Genomic DNA, 15,602 nt, shown 5'->3' with positions numbered 1-15,602 from the left:
TGCTGTATATGCAGTGAGTACTGTATTGTGAATAAATGTGAATGTATTTCAAAATAAAACTAACCCCATTTGTGAAAACTACGATCCGGATGCAGCATAAATAACTGCAAGCTCAGAACAAGAATTTTCATAATCACTCTGAAAGACACTTCACATCAAGCGCAGCACACATGCAAATCTCACTGGTTGTCCTGAATATTTCCACACCCCTCTGACAACATCCTCAAACCTGCTTCACACCTAACTCCACCACTCCTGAGCTAATTCAACCATTTAGGCAAACAAAAGGCGCAAACAGTCTTGTCTGGATTTTAAAGTCCATGTGGATTGTCACAAGCAGGTGAGACAAGGAGGCAAACTAGCAGCGTATCGTGGCTTGGGGCTTGCCTAATAGCAGGCGCATTGATGCTGCCTCAGGGCTCTACTGCTTGGGCACAGACTCCACCCCACAGAGTCAACACCTAAGAGAGAAGGCGAGAGGCTCATCAGACTCATCAGAATCTAGACGGAGCACCTAAACGAACAGACAGTCGATTTCGAGGACAAGCACGCCAGACAAACTCTTCCACTTCAGAGACTTCTGGATGACCACTGTGGATCTACATCCATCAATGATACATCCAATATCGTGAACGTGGAATCTGACAACAGGTAAGAGTATGACAATGTCGATTGATAATGACTGCAGTCATTGTTACTGTTGTTCATATGTACTGTTCATGTGTATGATCAACTGTAACATTTCTTAAAGCTTAACTGTTGGTGTCATGTCAGGCAGGTGTTTCAGAGGTAGATCCAAATAGCTGACTTTAGTTGCACCTGCTAGACTACACCTTGTAAAAAAAGTTTACTTGTCATGTGGTTGTTCAGGCTATAAGCAACCTATAAAGTTTTTCCATTTAGAAAAAAAATAAACTTTTTCACATTTCACAAGATATTGGGTTATTTACAGAATTAAAACCAGGAAACAATGGATATTGCAGCAAAATGTAATTTCACAATCCAACAAAAAATGTCTTTTAATTTGTGCCTTGAGGAGGGAGCGGCTTCGTATAAAACATGGGAGCCAAAACCTGAGCCACCACTTCTTGCGACAGCTAGTGACAAACAGGTTCCTTAAGGTGGAGTCATTTTCTGCATAACTTGCCTGACAATCTCTTTCTTCAATCTTCTTAGCACCAATACAAACCTTCAGGCCTCAAAATCTTTGCACACTTACCAGACCATTACGTATCCTCATTGTAGTGATGAACTGTAGAAGAAATTCCTTCAAGCACTGAAGAAGTCCATGTTGTTACCAGTGTTATAAAATCCGATTTCAAATGAATAGTTGGGGTAGCTTCTCTACATTTACAGTGCGAGTAAGATTAACATTTAAATATCTTGTATCCTGCAGGTAAGGTCATGGGAAACAGGTGTATGAGGTTTCCCACGCCATCAAATTTTGAAGAAGGGGAGCATGTTTCTACAGGCCTACACTTCAGGCTTCGGTAGTGCAGCTAGAGTGTGTCATGCTAAAACAGAATCCAGCAAACATTAAAGAGCGGCTACATTCTAAATAAAAGGTTTAAAAGACAATGAATTTGCTATATTTATTTCTATTACTAGTAAGTTGTGACCCAAAAACAAATGAAGAGTGCTGCTCTTACAGGGTGTGGCAGAACTGTTAATCATATATACATTTTTTTTTTTATTTCCCCATTGGCAGATAGGACTGACAAACCACGCAGCACTGGATTTGAACAACTGCACCACTATGGAAACCCTTCAGGGCAGAAAACCGAAGAAACCCCATTACATTCCTCGTCCTCCTGGCAAGCCTTTTAAATATCAGTGTTTCCAATGTCCATTCACCTGCAACATCAAGTCTCACCTCTTCAACCACATGAAGTATAATCTGTGCAAGAACTCCATCTCTCTGGTGTCTCAGCGCATGGAACAGACAGGGAAAGCATCCAGAGCTTCCCAGCATAGCCCAGCTTTCAGTCACAACAGCAAAGAGCTACCACTGGATGCTGAATCAACCAAACCTATAGAAAATGTCAAGATTGAGAAAGCGGTGACTAAGGAAGCAAGAGAAAAGCCTCAAAGTCCCATCAAGGAGGTCAGTAAAGATGACACTGAGCCAGCTCTTGAGGCCAAGGACAAAAGTGAAGACATGGACATTGCACAGAACAAAATATCTTCGGCCTTCTCGCCAGTTGCACGAACATGCGAAAGTGAAGCTCTTTCTTTGTCTCCACATAAGGATGATCAATCAACCATTCCTCACTTCTACCAACAAATTGCACCTTGGGTAACATCTGCTTCCTCAGCACATCTTCTTCCTCCAATACCAGAATATCCTCCATACATGGTGCCCGAAAGGTCCTTGCCTCCCCTCTACGCACCCTACCCACATAACCAAGCAAGCACTCCAGCCTACCAAGTAGCACCTCGAGAGACCCAGAGACCACTAGTGCCGTCACCTTTGATCCCACCTAATTCTTCCCTTCTCCACCCTTATCACTACAGATATGGTCACTCTATTTTCCCCAGTCCACCTCTACCCTACAGCTTCTATCAGCACCCTGAACTCTCTATACCCTTACAGAGATCCAGGTATCTTCCTCTGGATGTGTACAGTAGCAGATTTTATCCTCGAGAGTATGGAGGGCACCTGGTCCCCCTAACGCATCCTGAATCTTACAGCAGGCTTGCTGAGGATAGGGCAGTGCAGGAGCATAATACAGGAGACAAAGGTATTCGCGAGAGTCCTTTAGAAGGATGTGATGCCTCTGGGTCTCCAGACAGGCCCAGTACTGCAGATGTCACCCAGCGTATCCCTGTTGGACTCAGACTTGCTTCCCATGGGGAGTCTCACTCAGGCAGCCAATCGCATATCATATCAGGGTCGACTAAAGCAAATGATAACTTACCCAAAATGCCATGTGGACAAAATCAAGAGAAAGTGTTACAAAAGACAGAAAGGTAGGTACAATCTAAGCGGGACAAATAAATATGATATACGCATGATTAATTTCCTCCTTGCAAAACATTCATAACATGACATCTTGTCTCATCTTTACAGGTATGATTCACAAACCACAATTTCTGCAAGAAGCAGTGACATTTCAGACAAGGAAGAGGATGAAGAAACCGAAGAGGAGATAGGTCCTCTTAACCTTTCAAAAAGGGACCAGGCCACATCCGACAACATGACACATCATCACTATCCTGACCGAGAACTGCATTATGATTCAGAAAGTAGTCAAGAAGAGGCTCCGCTCAACCTCTGCCTCAGGGTACAGTCCAGCAACCAAGCCTTGCCCAACACCTCTGAAACTCCGGAAAAAGAAACCATCAGCAATGCTGAAGTATCCACAACTGAGTCACCCCAGGATCTAGAACCATGTGACCAAAGGCAGACAGCAGCCTTTGCTTTATGCCAGTTAGCTAGCTCAAGGGACATCATCAATGACACTTCTGTTAAGCAACAAGGTGTGACCGAGAGCCAGAACACTAAGTGTCTTCCTTCTTCTGACAACTGCTCAGTCAAAGACAGTCCTAACATACTCAATGCAAGCGTGTTGGCATTGGGACAAAAAAGGGCAAATAATAGACCCTTAAGAAACACTAACAAACGAGCAAAGGTTAAAGAATCATCCCGTCCACGAAGAAAAAGGTCACAAAACTGCTGATGAAGAGTAGTTAAATAGTGAACTGCTGCAATTCAGATGGTTGAGAGAGAAAAGCGGTCCAGTGAAAACATCAACATTAAAGAGAGACTTTGCAGAAATATGGCCAGCAGCTACTATCAAGTCTTGAATTATTATAGTATTTATGGCCGTAAAATAACTTACTTATGAATTTTAAAGTTATGATTGAACTGATAATGTATACGTTCAATGTAAGATACTTTGAATAAAAGCATCTCCCTTAAAGATTTATGTAAATAAACACGTTTTTAAGTATTCTTGATGTATAAACATTATGCACTGACTAGAAAAAGACAGCACCCCAGTTTACTAAGAAGCTTGTTCGCTTTGACAAATATTCAATGTAATGTAACAAAAAGTGAGTGGGTGGTGGCATTTTTACTCAATAAAAAAACAAGCCAAACTTGTAATATTTGAATAAAGTGTTTGAATAAATTTTATTTCATTTTCCTGAGTATTTCTGAAGTGGGGCATGATAAGTACAAAGAACGCACATTATTCTCAGATTAGGATTAATGAGTTTGACTACTTAATACGATGGCTGAGTGTTTCAAGTGGACCCAAAAATGGAAAAACTCAAGTGATGGATGCCGCTGTGCTGTGAAGTGCTCAGCGAAGTTGTAAGTGATCTTTGATAGGCGAGTTCCTGTTTGTTTATTTTAATATCCCGAGAACCATGTCTTTTGTATTTATAAGCCTAAAGAATCATTACCTGAATAGTCAGGTCTGTCACGATTTATGGTCTCCTTGAAACAGTTTATTTGTTTTTGGAGCTATTCGAAAGTGTAATGCAGAAATGACGTGTGCTGTCAAACAGATCTTTTCTCAATTTGCTGGCGTTTTTTTTTGTAATTGCATATGCTTTCTTAAATTGCAGCAGGCTAAAGCTCTCTCAGCCACCATAACTTATGTTGGTAAGGCAGGTTTCAAATATAACAGATTAAAAGAAAATACAAACTAACCGTCTGACAGACGAGAAGGAAGCAGCAGTCCTCTTCGGCCTAGCTCTGCAAGAGCCAGGCAGCCCCCATGCCAAGCATTATCTGTTTCCTGAAAACTGCACATTATAAAAAAAATATATATAGTGTAATATAATAAAATTCCGTATTTGAAAACACTTCAATCATATCATTACATCTCAGGTATGTAATTTCATACCTGAAACAATCTAAAACAGATTCAACCACGTCATCAGCAAGCTCTTTAGGCAGTCTACCAGTTACTCTTCCAATCCTGCAGACAGTTAAAAAAAGGAATGCTGGTTAAAAAAATAACAATAATCATTTGCTTTTGCTATACATTTTTTTCAGAGAGAAGCATGACACTATGATAGCCAGTTCAGTTAGGCCAAATAAAACAAAGTGTAATTTACGAACGTGACTATTCTCACCCTTTGGCAGAAGACCATCGGACTATAGTCTCTTTGTCTTTCAGTCCCAACAGCAGTTGTTCTACAACAGATTATGCAAATTAGCTTTACAAGAGAATGTTTGTTTCTTTTACAAGAGAATGTTAAGAAAATAAAACAAATAGATATTTACCAATGACATTCTCTACCTCCTGAGGTATGTCATAGTCTTCTTCCTGGCTAACAGACTCTAGATCAGGTTTTGTAGCCTCTACACTTTCAGTGACAGAAGACTGGGCCAGGTTCACAGCAAGTGACCGACTTCCCCTCTGGTACCTGGTCATGAAAAACACAATTGACACATTGTTTTGGGTTGATTTCTTCATGCTGTGTCAATCATTTACTCCTTAATTACCTCCATTTTGCCAAACGTGGTTTCAGAAAAGTTAAGCCAAGTCTCTGGACAACCTTTACTCCAAGTTTACGCAATGTGGCTTGGTTACTTTCAGCTATTTTCTTCTGGTTCAGGCACTCAAGAACTGTGGGGGCTGCGAATTTGAGGAGATTGGTAAACATTTATCTAATTACATTTTGGTTTGATAGAAATTAAAAAAAGATACACACCATACTGGAGAAAGTCATCCCGTTTCCCATGCTTGAAGAGCTGGGCCTGGTAAAAAATCATCACTTGATTAGAACTATGAAACTGTTTTCAAAATGTTTTCTTTTTTTTTTTTTTTTGTATAGCATGTGTTTAAGTTCGTCTATGCAAACTCTGCATAACTACTTGAGGCCCTGTTTGGGAAATGCATAACATCCATAGCTAACCTTTAAAAATCTTTTGATGCAATGCATTAATAAACTGAAGTGAATTCAAATTTATTAAACACATTTGCAAAATCCAGTTGAGTTTAATGCCAGCAGAAGTCCCTTAAAAGCAATTATCGAGCATAAAAGTGCACCGCACATGTTTTTGCTTACTGACTGACCCTGTGGCATTTAAAGCTAATATGCAAAACGTTGATGGCAGTTTTAGCACCTCAGGCATTCCCAACACACAGAGCCAGTTTTGTAAGCCTCGAGCAACAGAGATACGCTTCACAAAAGCATTACAATAGCAGGATCGATTTCACGTGCAGGATGTCCCAATGCAAAGAAACAAATTCTGATAAAGATCAAGCATTAAATGAGCAATTACTACAGCTTTAACTTTGCCATGTAACACTATTCTGGCTTTGGCAGGTATCAACTGATATGTAGCTATTATTAAACAATGCAGGAATTACAGGCTTTAAAATCCATTCACAGCAAGAATGCTAAATATAAAACCTAATGATAACATTCTGTTTCATATTCATCCATAACCAGCAATATTAATTTCTTGTGACTGTTATGTTGTTCTGCTGTTGGCTCCGCTAGTCTTAATGTATTAGATCAATGTTTCTTAACAAGGGGTACAAGGACCCCTAGTGGCTCTTATAACCATTCTGTTATTCATGTCAACAAATGAACATTTCAATGATTGATAAATTCATGCCACATAATAAATAAATTATACAAATTGTAAAAAAAAAAAGAAAAAAAAGTGTTAAAGGGGACCCAATATGCCACTTACAAGATGTAAAATAAGTCTCTGGTTTCCCTAGACAGAGGTGTCTAAACTCTGTTCTGGAGGGTTGGTGTCCTAAATATTTTTGTTCCAACCCCAATTAAACACACCTGAACCTCTAGTCAAGCTCTTTCAATGTATGTTAGAAACTTCCAGGGAGGTTTGTTGAAGTAAGTCGGAGATAAACTCCTCCAGGACCGTGTTTGGACACCTCTGCCCTAGAGTCTAGAAATCTTCTATGTCAAGCTGTTTTGACACAATTTACTTTGTAAAAGCACTATACAAATTAAGGTAAATTGAACTGAATTAAATAGAGTGTGTATGTGAAGTAATCTTCACCCAAATATTTTTTTAAAACCCTTGAAACTGCACCTTTTAGGTTGTTCCCTTTCAAATTGTACCGTTTTGGTGACTAAGATTGTGCTCCCAGCCCTCTTTTCTACAAGCCGAAACCACCTACTGGCAGAAAAGGGGAAATTCGGCATCACAATGCTGAGATCTGACAGTTCTTCAAATTATGCAACATAATTTAAAGAAACTGCTCACACAACATATCAAGTATATTTTTGAGAGCATTAAAAAAGCAATGTATTATATTGATTATTGAAACATAACAGTTCCAATTACCTCTGCATTTGTTGTTTTTCCATATACAGTTGAAGTGAGAATTATTAGCCCCCCTTTGATTTTTTTCTTTTTTAAATATTTCCCTAATGAGGTTTAACAGAGCAAGGAAATTTTCACAGTATGTCAGATAATATTTTGTCTTCTGAAGAACAGCTTATTTGTTTTATTTCAGCTAGAATAAAAGCAGTTTTAAATTTTTTAAACACCAGTCAAAATTATTAACCCCTTTAAGCTAATTTGTTTATCGATAGTCTACAGAACAAACCATCATTACACAATAACTTGCCTAATTACCCTAACCAGCCTAGCTAACCTATTTAACCTAGTTAAGCCTTTAAATGTCACTTTAAGCTGTATAGAAGTGTCTTGAAAAATAGAAAGTAAAATATTATGAGCTGTCATAATGGCAAAGATAAAACAAATCAGGTATTAGTAATGAGTTATGAAAAAATATTGGGCCCTATCATACACCCGGCGCAATGTGGCGCAAGGTGCGGCGCACTAGTCTTTTGCTAGCTTCAGCTTGCCACAAGAGTCGTTTTGAGGCGTTGCGCTACGCTGTTTAAATAGCAAATGCATTAGCGCTCATATGTGCGCCCATAGGCGTTCAGGTCTAAAAAGGAAGGCGTTCTGACGCACACTGCTGGCGCGTTGCTATTCTGAGAAACTTGAATAGATTTTTTATTAGACAAAAACAAACCCGGTCTAAACTCCAGCGCAGAGTTGAGAGCACAGAGTTGAGATACACACAAGAGAGCAATAGACAAATATATTTACATATGAAAAAAATTTAATATTAAGGATATATATAGGAAATAAAAAGAATAGATATAGGATATAAATATAAAGGATTAAAATATTACAAAACATATTATTTTCTAGCCTACATAAATATGAAAAAAATCACTGCTTTTATGTCTTCTTCATCTCGGGAGGCTTTTTCAGTTCATTCATAACAATTTGCTTTTGTATAATGTTATTATTATTAGCAGTATTATTTATTATAGGGGCGCCACACATGGGGAGGCACCTTTGTGCCAAAACTATTTTTGAAATTATCATAATTAAAAGTTTTAAATAATAATTAAAAAAAAACATTTTTGGTTAAAAATGTTTATCCTGCATTTTTTATGAATATAATATGGTATTCAATAAAAAAAAAAAATCAATTACACCACCTCTCCCTCTTTGTTGACCATTCGATGAATTCGTTGCTCGGTTACAGTCACTTGTTTAAAATGGAGAAAAGAGTGAAGAGACGAGGAGCGCAAAATAGAAAACGAAAAAAAGAACAAACAATGCCTTAAAATAAAAACTGCCATGACAAACTGGATAATAAATCTATCTATTGAATTAATCAATCTATTAAAGAAACGTTGGCTAGAATTCTGCATTTTAGGCTTAAATTATAGAGAGACATAGCACATGAACCGAGACTGCATCAGATCGCAAAGCAGATCAATGTTGATCTTTCTTTCGAGCTGTCAGTGCAGAAATGAACAAAACAACAGGCCTAACACAACATATTATAAGATTAAAACATGGAAAAAATTGATCAGATAGTAATTTCGGTCAATTTTCCTAATGGATAAACCGAGATCAGCCTGCATAAACAGCTCTCGGTAATATGTCAGCATGCTTTCACTTTCCCATTTACCGGTAAGAATGAGATCTCGCCCTGCTCATCATTCTCTCTTCATATAGCCGTATATGTGGCTATTACACAATCATAATACACTGTGATATAGCCTGGGTCGTTAGTTGGTTGCATTGTTTTGTTTTCTCACTAAAATCAATCTGCTCAATAGGACAGAGACCGTCTCATTCAGGCGATCTCGAACTGATTGATTTGGCGCGGATACAAGTGCAACTGCTGGATATATGCCAAACAAACCTGGCTAACGGGGGAAACGAGACCGATTCCGAAACAAATGTCTATGTATGAAAGCACCGTAAAATTGTATTTGCACACAATTGACAGACAGTCGCAGCATGTAGCTCTGGCTCAATCTGGTAGGCAACAAGGCAGCACTGGCCCGATCGGGCCAGTAACATTCTGTACACTTGCCAGAGCGTCTCGCACGCTGGCCCCAGGGCCATCGGGCAGTCCTTATTGTCGAGCCCTGATATATATATATATATATATATATATATATATATATATATATATATATATATATATATATATATATTAGCGCTGTCAAAATTAACGCTTTAACACATGCGATTAATTTTAAATAATTAACGCGTTTAAAAAAATTAACGCAATTAACGCAGTTCAGGTTTTTTACTTCCTGTTGTGGTGGACGTGTGTTCAGCATGCAATAAATGTGGATAAGACCAAGGAAGCACTTTTTGAAGGCAAGTTCCAGTATAAAACAATTAGTTGCATCACAGGTTATCCACAGTTTCATGCAATTTTGGGTGTTTCATTTTTAACTTTCGACATCTGTTGTAAGTTGATACCGCATGACGAACAGAAAGAAAATCCTCTGCATTTCGTGACTCGGTGTTCCTTTAAGGTAAGGTTCCTTTTAAGGCTACAGTCCTTATTGTCGAGCCCTGATATAAACATATATATATACTTGAACGCTTCAGTAAATGGGTAGTTGAACCCCTGCTCAGCAGTAAATGCATGGAGCACTTTTAGTGTTATTGTAAGGAAAATAATTAAACCTGTCACAGTTGTAGTTGGGGAAAAGGAACGATGACTCAGGTGCAGCAAATAATTGGTATTTATTGATATAAATAAAAGCAAAACAGCAAAACAAACTACCCGAGGGAAAAAAAAAACATTAATAAACAGAGTTAAAAATTCAATAAAGAAATAATAATTTTAAAGTTTCATTGAGTTGGATTGTTGGTGATTGTATGGGTTTTGTTAGGTTGGATAGCAATGAACAAAAAGACCTACAACACAATACTTCAGTAAATGTAAGACTTTTAAAGGCCTAAAATTTTGGATTTTGAGATTTAAGACATTTTAAGACCTTTTGCAAGTGCATTGGCAAGTGGAGGATGCATTGAACACAGCCTTTTATGTGAAATAAACAGTAGTTTGAAGGCTCACCAGAGACTGTAGAGCTCCATCAAGGATCACAGTCCCCTCCATGGTCATCTCACTGCTCTGAGAAATGGTGGTCAGACACCAGTCCAGAAAATCACCCAGACGTTTCTGCTTCACATCTGGACGGGTCACAAACCTTTGCAGACAATATAGAAATTCTTAAAGCAAAGAGAAAAATGTTCAAATAGCGCCCTCTACTGCTCAGTGAGTAAACCAGTCAACACAGAGCACCTAAACACCAGATTTTTATTCCTACATATTGCTCTCGCAAATTAGATTTTTTTTTTTTGTGTGTGTACTTTTAAATAGCCTATTACTTTACTTTTAAAAATCACTCTTTGTTTAGTGCAGTTTGTTTATTGTAATTGTGTTGATGTGATGGCATATGCCGGAAGAAAAGGAGTGTCAGACCTGTTTTTGAACACAGCCTTGGCTTCTTTTTTTATAAAAAATCCTCTTTTTGAAACTGTTATAAATTGTATCTTAATTTTAATGTATGTAATTGTTTGTTATTTACAAAATAAACAAGAAGGATAGCCTAAATATTAAAGGTTAAATTAAGTGTGTTAAAAAAAATACACAACATATATTGTCAGATTTTGTCAATAAATAAATCTTGGCTTGTCATTATGATTAGTGTTTTTTTTTTTTTTATTTAATGATTGATTTATTTGTGAAATATGCCAAGGCATAGGTTAAATTATTGGTGGGCCGTTATGGATGTTAACGCGCTGTGTTAATGCTTAACTCTTACCGTGCGATAATAAAAAATATTGTCGTTAATCTGTTCTCAAAGTTGGATTGGGAGCTGGGTTTATTCTACACAAGTTATGATGACTTTCACATTGATATTTTAGTGCGGATGTATACAGCTGAAGTCAGAATTATTACCCCCCTGGATTTTTTATTTATTTTTTTTATATTTCCCAAATGATGTTTACCAGACCAAGGAAATTTTCACAGTATGTATGATAATATTATTTCTTCTGGAGAAAGTGTTATTTGCTTTATTCCGGCTAGAATAAAAGCAGTTGTTTTTTTTAAGCACCATTTCAAGGACAAAATTATTAGCCCCTTAAAGCTATTTCTTTTTCAACAGTCTACAGAACAAACCATCATTAAACAATAACTTGCCCAATTACCCTAACCTTTAAATGTCACTTTAAGCTGTATAGAAGTGTCTTGAAAAATATATAGTCTACTATTATGTACTGTCATCATCACAAAATAAAATAAATTAGTTATTAGAGATACATTTTTAAAACTATTCTGTTTAGAAATGTGTTGAAAAATTCTTCTCTCCACTGGACAGAAATTGAGGGAAAAAATAAACAGGGAGGCTATTTCTGACTTCAACTGTACCTGACCGGTGAGCCATCTGACAAAAAAAGTGCCCTTCTAAATCAAACCAGCTGGATGCACTTCTGGATCTTTCACTTTCTTCGAAGACAATACTGACTAGCCTACGTTTAAATGGACATCTGTAGTCTAGTTATTTACCTTAGTAGATAATAATATAATTTAGGTGTCTACGTGAAGTGCTTTCATATAGTTTCCTGTAATTTTGTTTGACTTTAACTGCAGTTAAGCAGTTTCACTTTCACTCATAAACATTGCATTCATTAACCGAAAACCAAGTCTAACTATTAGACGCAAAAAAGGAGTAAGGACTAGTGGGAGTGTTATGGAATTTAATAACGCACGCCAAATGGAAAGAAAAAAACTTCCGCATTTTGCAACAGCCACGTGTGTGGATCTTGTCGGAAAATAAGGCGAAAAGTCCTACTTGACAGTAATAGCTTGATTGCGGTGTTTATTTCTATAATGCCACTAATATATGCATACTCCATGTCTTAATACCATTTCTGTTTAGTTCAGTTGTGACTTTAGTCGGATTAAGATAATCAAAAATCACTGTTTACATGGTAGACTCTTAGTCAGAGTATCTTAATTATATTAAAATCATATTTGCCCATGTAAATATACTCAACCACACCGTCAGGGCTCAGGGAACTTGACTTTGCAAAGCAACATTTTCTTGCTTCATCAAAACCTAGTAAGCTATGTCTCACACTTACTAACAGTGGAAGATGATTTATGGTTAGTCATGTCAGGAATCCGACCACAGATTAGCATGTTGTCCTCACACAAACAGGCTCAGCCATCACATTGAATCAGGTAAGCTGTATATTTATGTTTAAATGTAATTAATTAAGCGCACTTTATCCGCAGCAATATATGTGAATGATGTTTGCGCATGCATTATAATTTTGGCTCGAGGAAAGGCTGCCTGAGGGGCGCGAGTGAAATTGGACAAAACTTTAAAGGGGGGCGCTTGTCCTAAAAGTTTGAAGCTCTACAACAGCTTCATTAGCTTCTAGGGATTTAACGGTATTGTAAATACCGTCATACCGCAATAGCAATTTTTTTCAATATTACCGTAGTCGCATGACTCGGTAAAACTATAGGTCTTCTGAGAAAATTTGCTCAGGCAAATGCAGCGAACGGGAGGTAACGGAAAATACAATTCCCATCAGCCCAGGCGTGGCCATCATCCTTTGCGGTCTGTTGTCGCTACAGATCCAGTAATGCAGTAATGGAGTGTGCTGCTAGTAGCGGGGATGAAAAAGAGCTGGAAATGATCGAACCTAAAGCGGGTTTTAAATCAAATGTGTGGAAGCATTTCGGTTTCTCTCTAAAAAGAGGGGGGGTGGGTGTTGTTGTTGACGCCGCGCGCGTACTGAATATCGGTGTTGTCGCGTCGGGCGGGACGGAGGGTGTGTCGCGTCGCGGGGGCACTTTTGATCATTTCGGAAGGGCACTTTTTATCCAAGACTAAAAAGGGCATGTGCACTGCACAGGTTGAGCCCTATGTGTGCACGTGCCTGCAAGTTGGGGAATACGACTAATAACAGTCATGGGGACAGCAGAAACACAGCACACTGTTCAGTTTAATGCAGACATTAGCCCCTTTCACACATACAGACCTTTCCGAAAAATTGCTGGCAATTTTCCGGAAAGGTTGTATGTGTGAACAGGTCCTTTTTGAAAATACCGGTAAATTCGTTCTGGCTATTTTCCGGAAAGAGAAGTTGTAACATTACCGGCAATTTGCCGGAATGCTGCGCTGTGTGAATGCAGAAGGAAGATTGCCGTAATAAGTGTGTGCACGTCTAGAACGTGCTGACGTGAGACGTCTGCTTTAGCCAATCACAACAGTCAGACGCATTTACGTCCGCGCGGTTTGTGAGAATAAAAGCCTTTGAATATTTTTCCAGACACATTTAGCTGCTAGAAGTTAGTCAGATCACATTTATATGTTCTTCTTAATGCCAACTGTGTAAATAATCATTGATGAGATGCTTATGATAAGCCGTTGTTTGTTTACCTTCAAGCTTTGCGTGTGCCTGTGAAACAGCCTGTGAGCGCCTGCACACGCACATATTATGAACATCTCGACATGCGAAAGTGATCCTGTGAAAGTTGTTCACAATATTGATCATCCACAGAGTTTGTAATTTGGTCAAATGTTTACAAATACAAGTGCAGCCGTTTAAAGCTCATTTGTGGTGAATGATGTCAGAATTTACCGGTATTTTGAAATGGATGTGTGAATGCTCTTTTCCAGATATTTACCGGTATCACTGTGTGAAAGGGGCTACTGACTTGTACCGCAAAGAGACCTCTATCTCACACATGGCTTGTCCTCTCAAGTGGTGGAAAGACAATGCACAACGTTACCCACTGCTGTCAACCTGGGCCAAGTCATATCTCTGTCCCAGAAACCTCAGTCCCAAATGAGAGTTTTTTTTCTGTTGCAGGGGACATTGTAATTGCCCAGAGATCCCAGCTTTTACCAGATTATAGTTATATGATCATTTTCCTTAAAACCCATCTCTATCTTAGTTGAGTGAGTGAGTGATTAAATGTTGAATGTGATGAGTTTTCAACACTACTAAATTGAAACTTTATTTTTTTTAAATGGTATAATAGTTTTTTGTCATTAAAATTGAAAAATTGAAGTTCCTGTTTCAAAGCTTACTGATAGATGGCTAAATTGTATGTCATTGACACTTTTGGCACTTTGTTGGGGTATTTTCATTAGTTTTGTTTATCCTGTAAATGATTCAATAAATACCTTACCGTGACATTCATACCGAGGTATTACCATACCGTAAAATTCTGATACCGTTACATCCCTATTGGCTTCCCATCTTTTTTTGAGAATTTAAATTTTTTTTTTAATTATATATTGTTCATATCTCCACACAACGAACACTCAGATCTTCTTCTTTCATTCACCTCATGGTTCCCCCTGTCCGCCTTATCACCATAGGAAGCAGAGCCTTCAGCCGCTCTTCTCCTCAGCTTTGAAATTCACTTTCTCCTGATCTCTGTAATCTAAACTCTCATTTACAATTCAAATATAAAGTGTTTGGAACAACCTAAGCTGCGTCCCAAATCGCATACGTATGCACTATTCTACGCCATTTTGTAGTATAAATAGTGTAAGTAGTGTGTTCACACTGAAAACTCTAGTGCAATAATAAGTGCACTTTAATTACCCGGATGATGCACTCATTCAGCCGCTAAAATTAAGTGTGTAATGATGGACACTTCACGCACTCAACGACCGCAGGTTTGCTTACGTAGTGGAAGAGGCGGAGCTATCGGACGCACATGTTGAAAACTTTATTTATTTTGGATGGTGAAAGCAAAATTATCCTGCAAGAGTGATTATAGCGCCTCCCGATGGTGAATGCAACAATACTCACGGCAGGTATTATTTGATAACTCGGTCGTTTATTTCACTGATTTGGCAACCGTCAAACGTCATCAGGGAAACGGTGTGAATTTCCGCTGAGTAAAAAAACATAAGTGTGCCATTTGGGACGACACTACATACATATACTATCCTATTGAGTGTGTAAGTGCATAAGTACATAGTGCATGAGAGCATAGTGTATAGTGTGCCATTTGGGACGCAGCTCTACTTTCTTTAACTGCACTACTTTTGTCTTCTATTATATTGTGTTTTTATTTGAACTGACTGCCCTTGCCGTCTTGCACAGTGACATTGAGTGTCAAGAAAGGCGCCTTTAAGTAAAATGCTTTATGATTATTATTGTTATTATTATTATTATCATTACTATTGTTAATGACAGAAAGAAATCAATTAAATGGTTTTAGTATATGGCTGCAATAGAAAATAAAAGAGTAAAAAATGTAAGGGGGCCTGAATACTTTCCATAC

The 15,602-nt window shown here is 38.1% G+C and overlaps 2 protein-coding genes across 4 annotated transcripts in view; one reads left to right on the top strand and one right to left on the bottom strand.

Annotated features, from left to right (window-relative positions):
* The window catches only part of tbcd (tubulin folding cofactor D), a 97,311-nt gene that overhangs the window by 66,921 nt on the left and 14,788 nt on the right, over nucleotides 1–15,602 (bottom strand). The window contains exons 7-13 of the mRNA XM_073944965.1: nucleotides 10,353–10,485; nucleotides 5,671–5,716; nucleotides 5,462–5,594; nucleotides 5,240–5,382; nucleotides 5,089–5,149; nucleotides 4,857–4,931; nucleotides 4,661–4,755 (exon numbers count right to left, since the gene is read on the bottom strand). Of these exons, the coding sequence (XP_073801066.1) occupies nucleotides 4,661–4,755; nucleotides 4,857–4,931; nucleotides 5,089–5,149; nucleotides 5,240–5,382; nucleotides 5,462–5,594; nucleotides 5,671–5,716; nucleotides 10,353–10,485 (686 nt within the window). The remainder of the gene's footprint in view (nucleotides 1–4,660; nucleotides 4,756–4,856; nucleotides 4,932–5,088; nucleotides 5,150–5,239; nucleotides 5,383–5,461; nucleotides 5,595–5,670; nucleotides 5,717–10,352; nucleotides 10,486–15,602) is intronic.
* znf750 (zinc finger protein 750) lies at nucleotides 488–4,758 on the top strand. Of its 3 annotated transcripts, XM_073940646.1 has the most exons (4): nucleotides 488–651; nucleotides 1,397–1,565; nucleotides 1,709–2,970; nucleotides 3,071–4,758. In XM_073940646.1, the coding sequence occupies exons 3-4, from the start codon at nucleotides 1,757–1,759 to the stop codon at nucleotides 3,678–3,680; spliced, it is 1,824 nt and encodes a 607-aa protein (XP_073796747.1). In that variant the 5' UTR covers nucleotides 488–651; nucleotides 1,397–1,565; nucleotides 1,709–1,756; the 3' UTR covers nucleotides 3,681–4,758.

Source organism: Danio rerio, chromosome 3, assembly GCF_049306965.1.
Source record: "Danio rerio strain Tuebingen ecotype United States chromosome 3, GRCz12tu, whole genome shotgun sequence".
NCBI classification, from domain to species: Eukaryota; Metazoa; Chordata; class Actinopteri; order Cypriniformes; family Danionidae; genus Danio; species Danio rerio.
The sequence above is the reverse complement of the archived record's forward strand: the minus strand, read 5'-3'. Positions and strand labels throughout refer to the sequence as shown.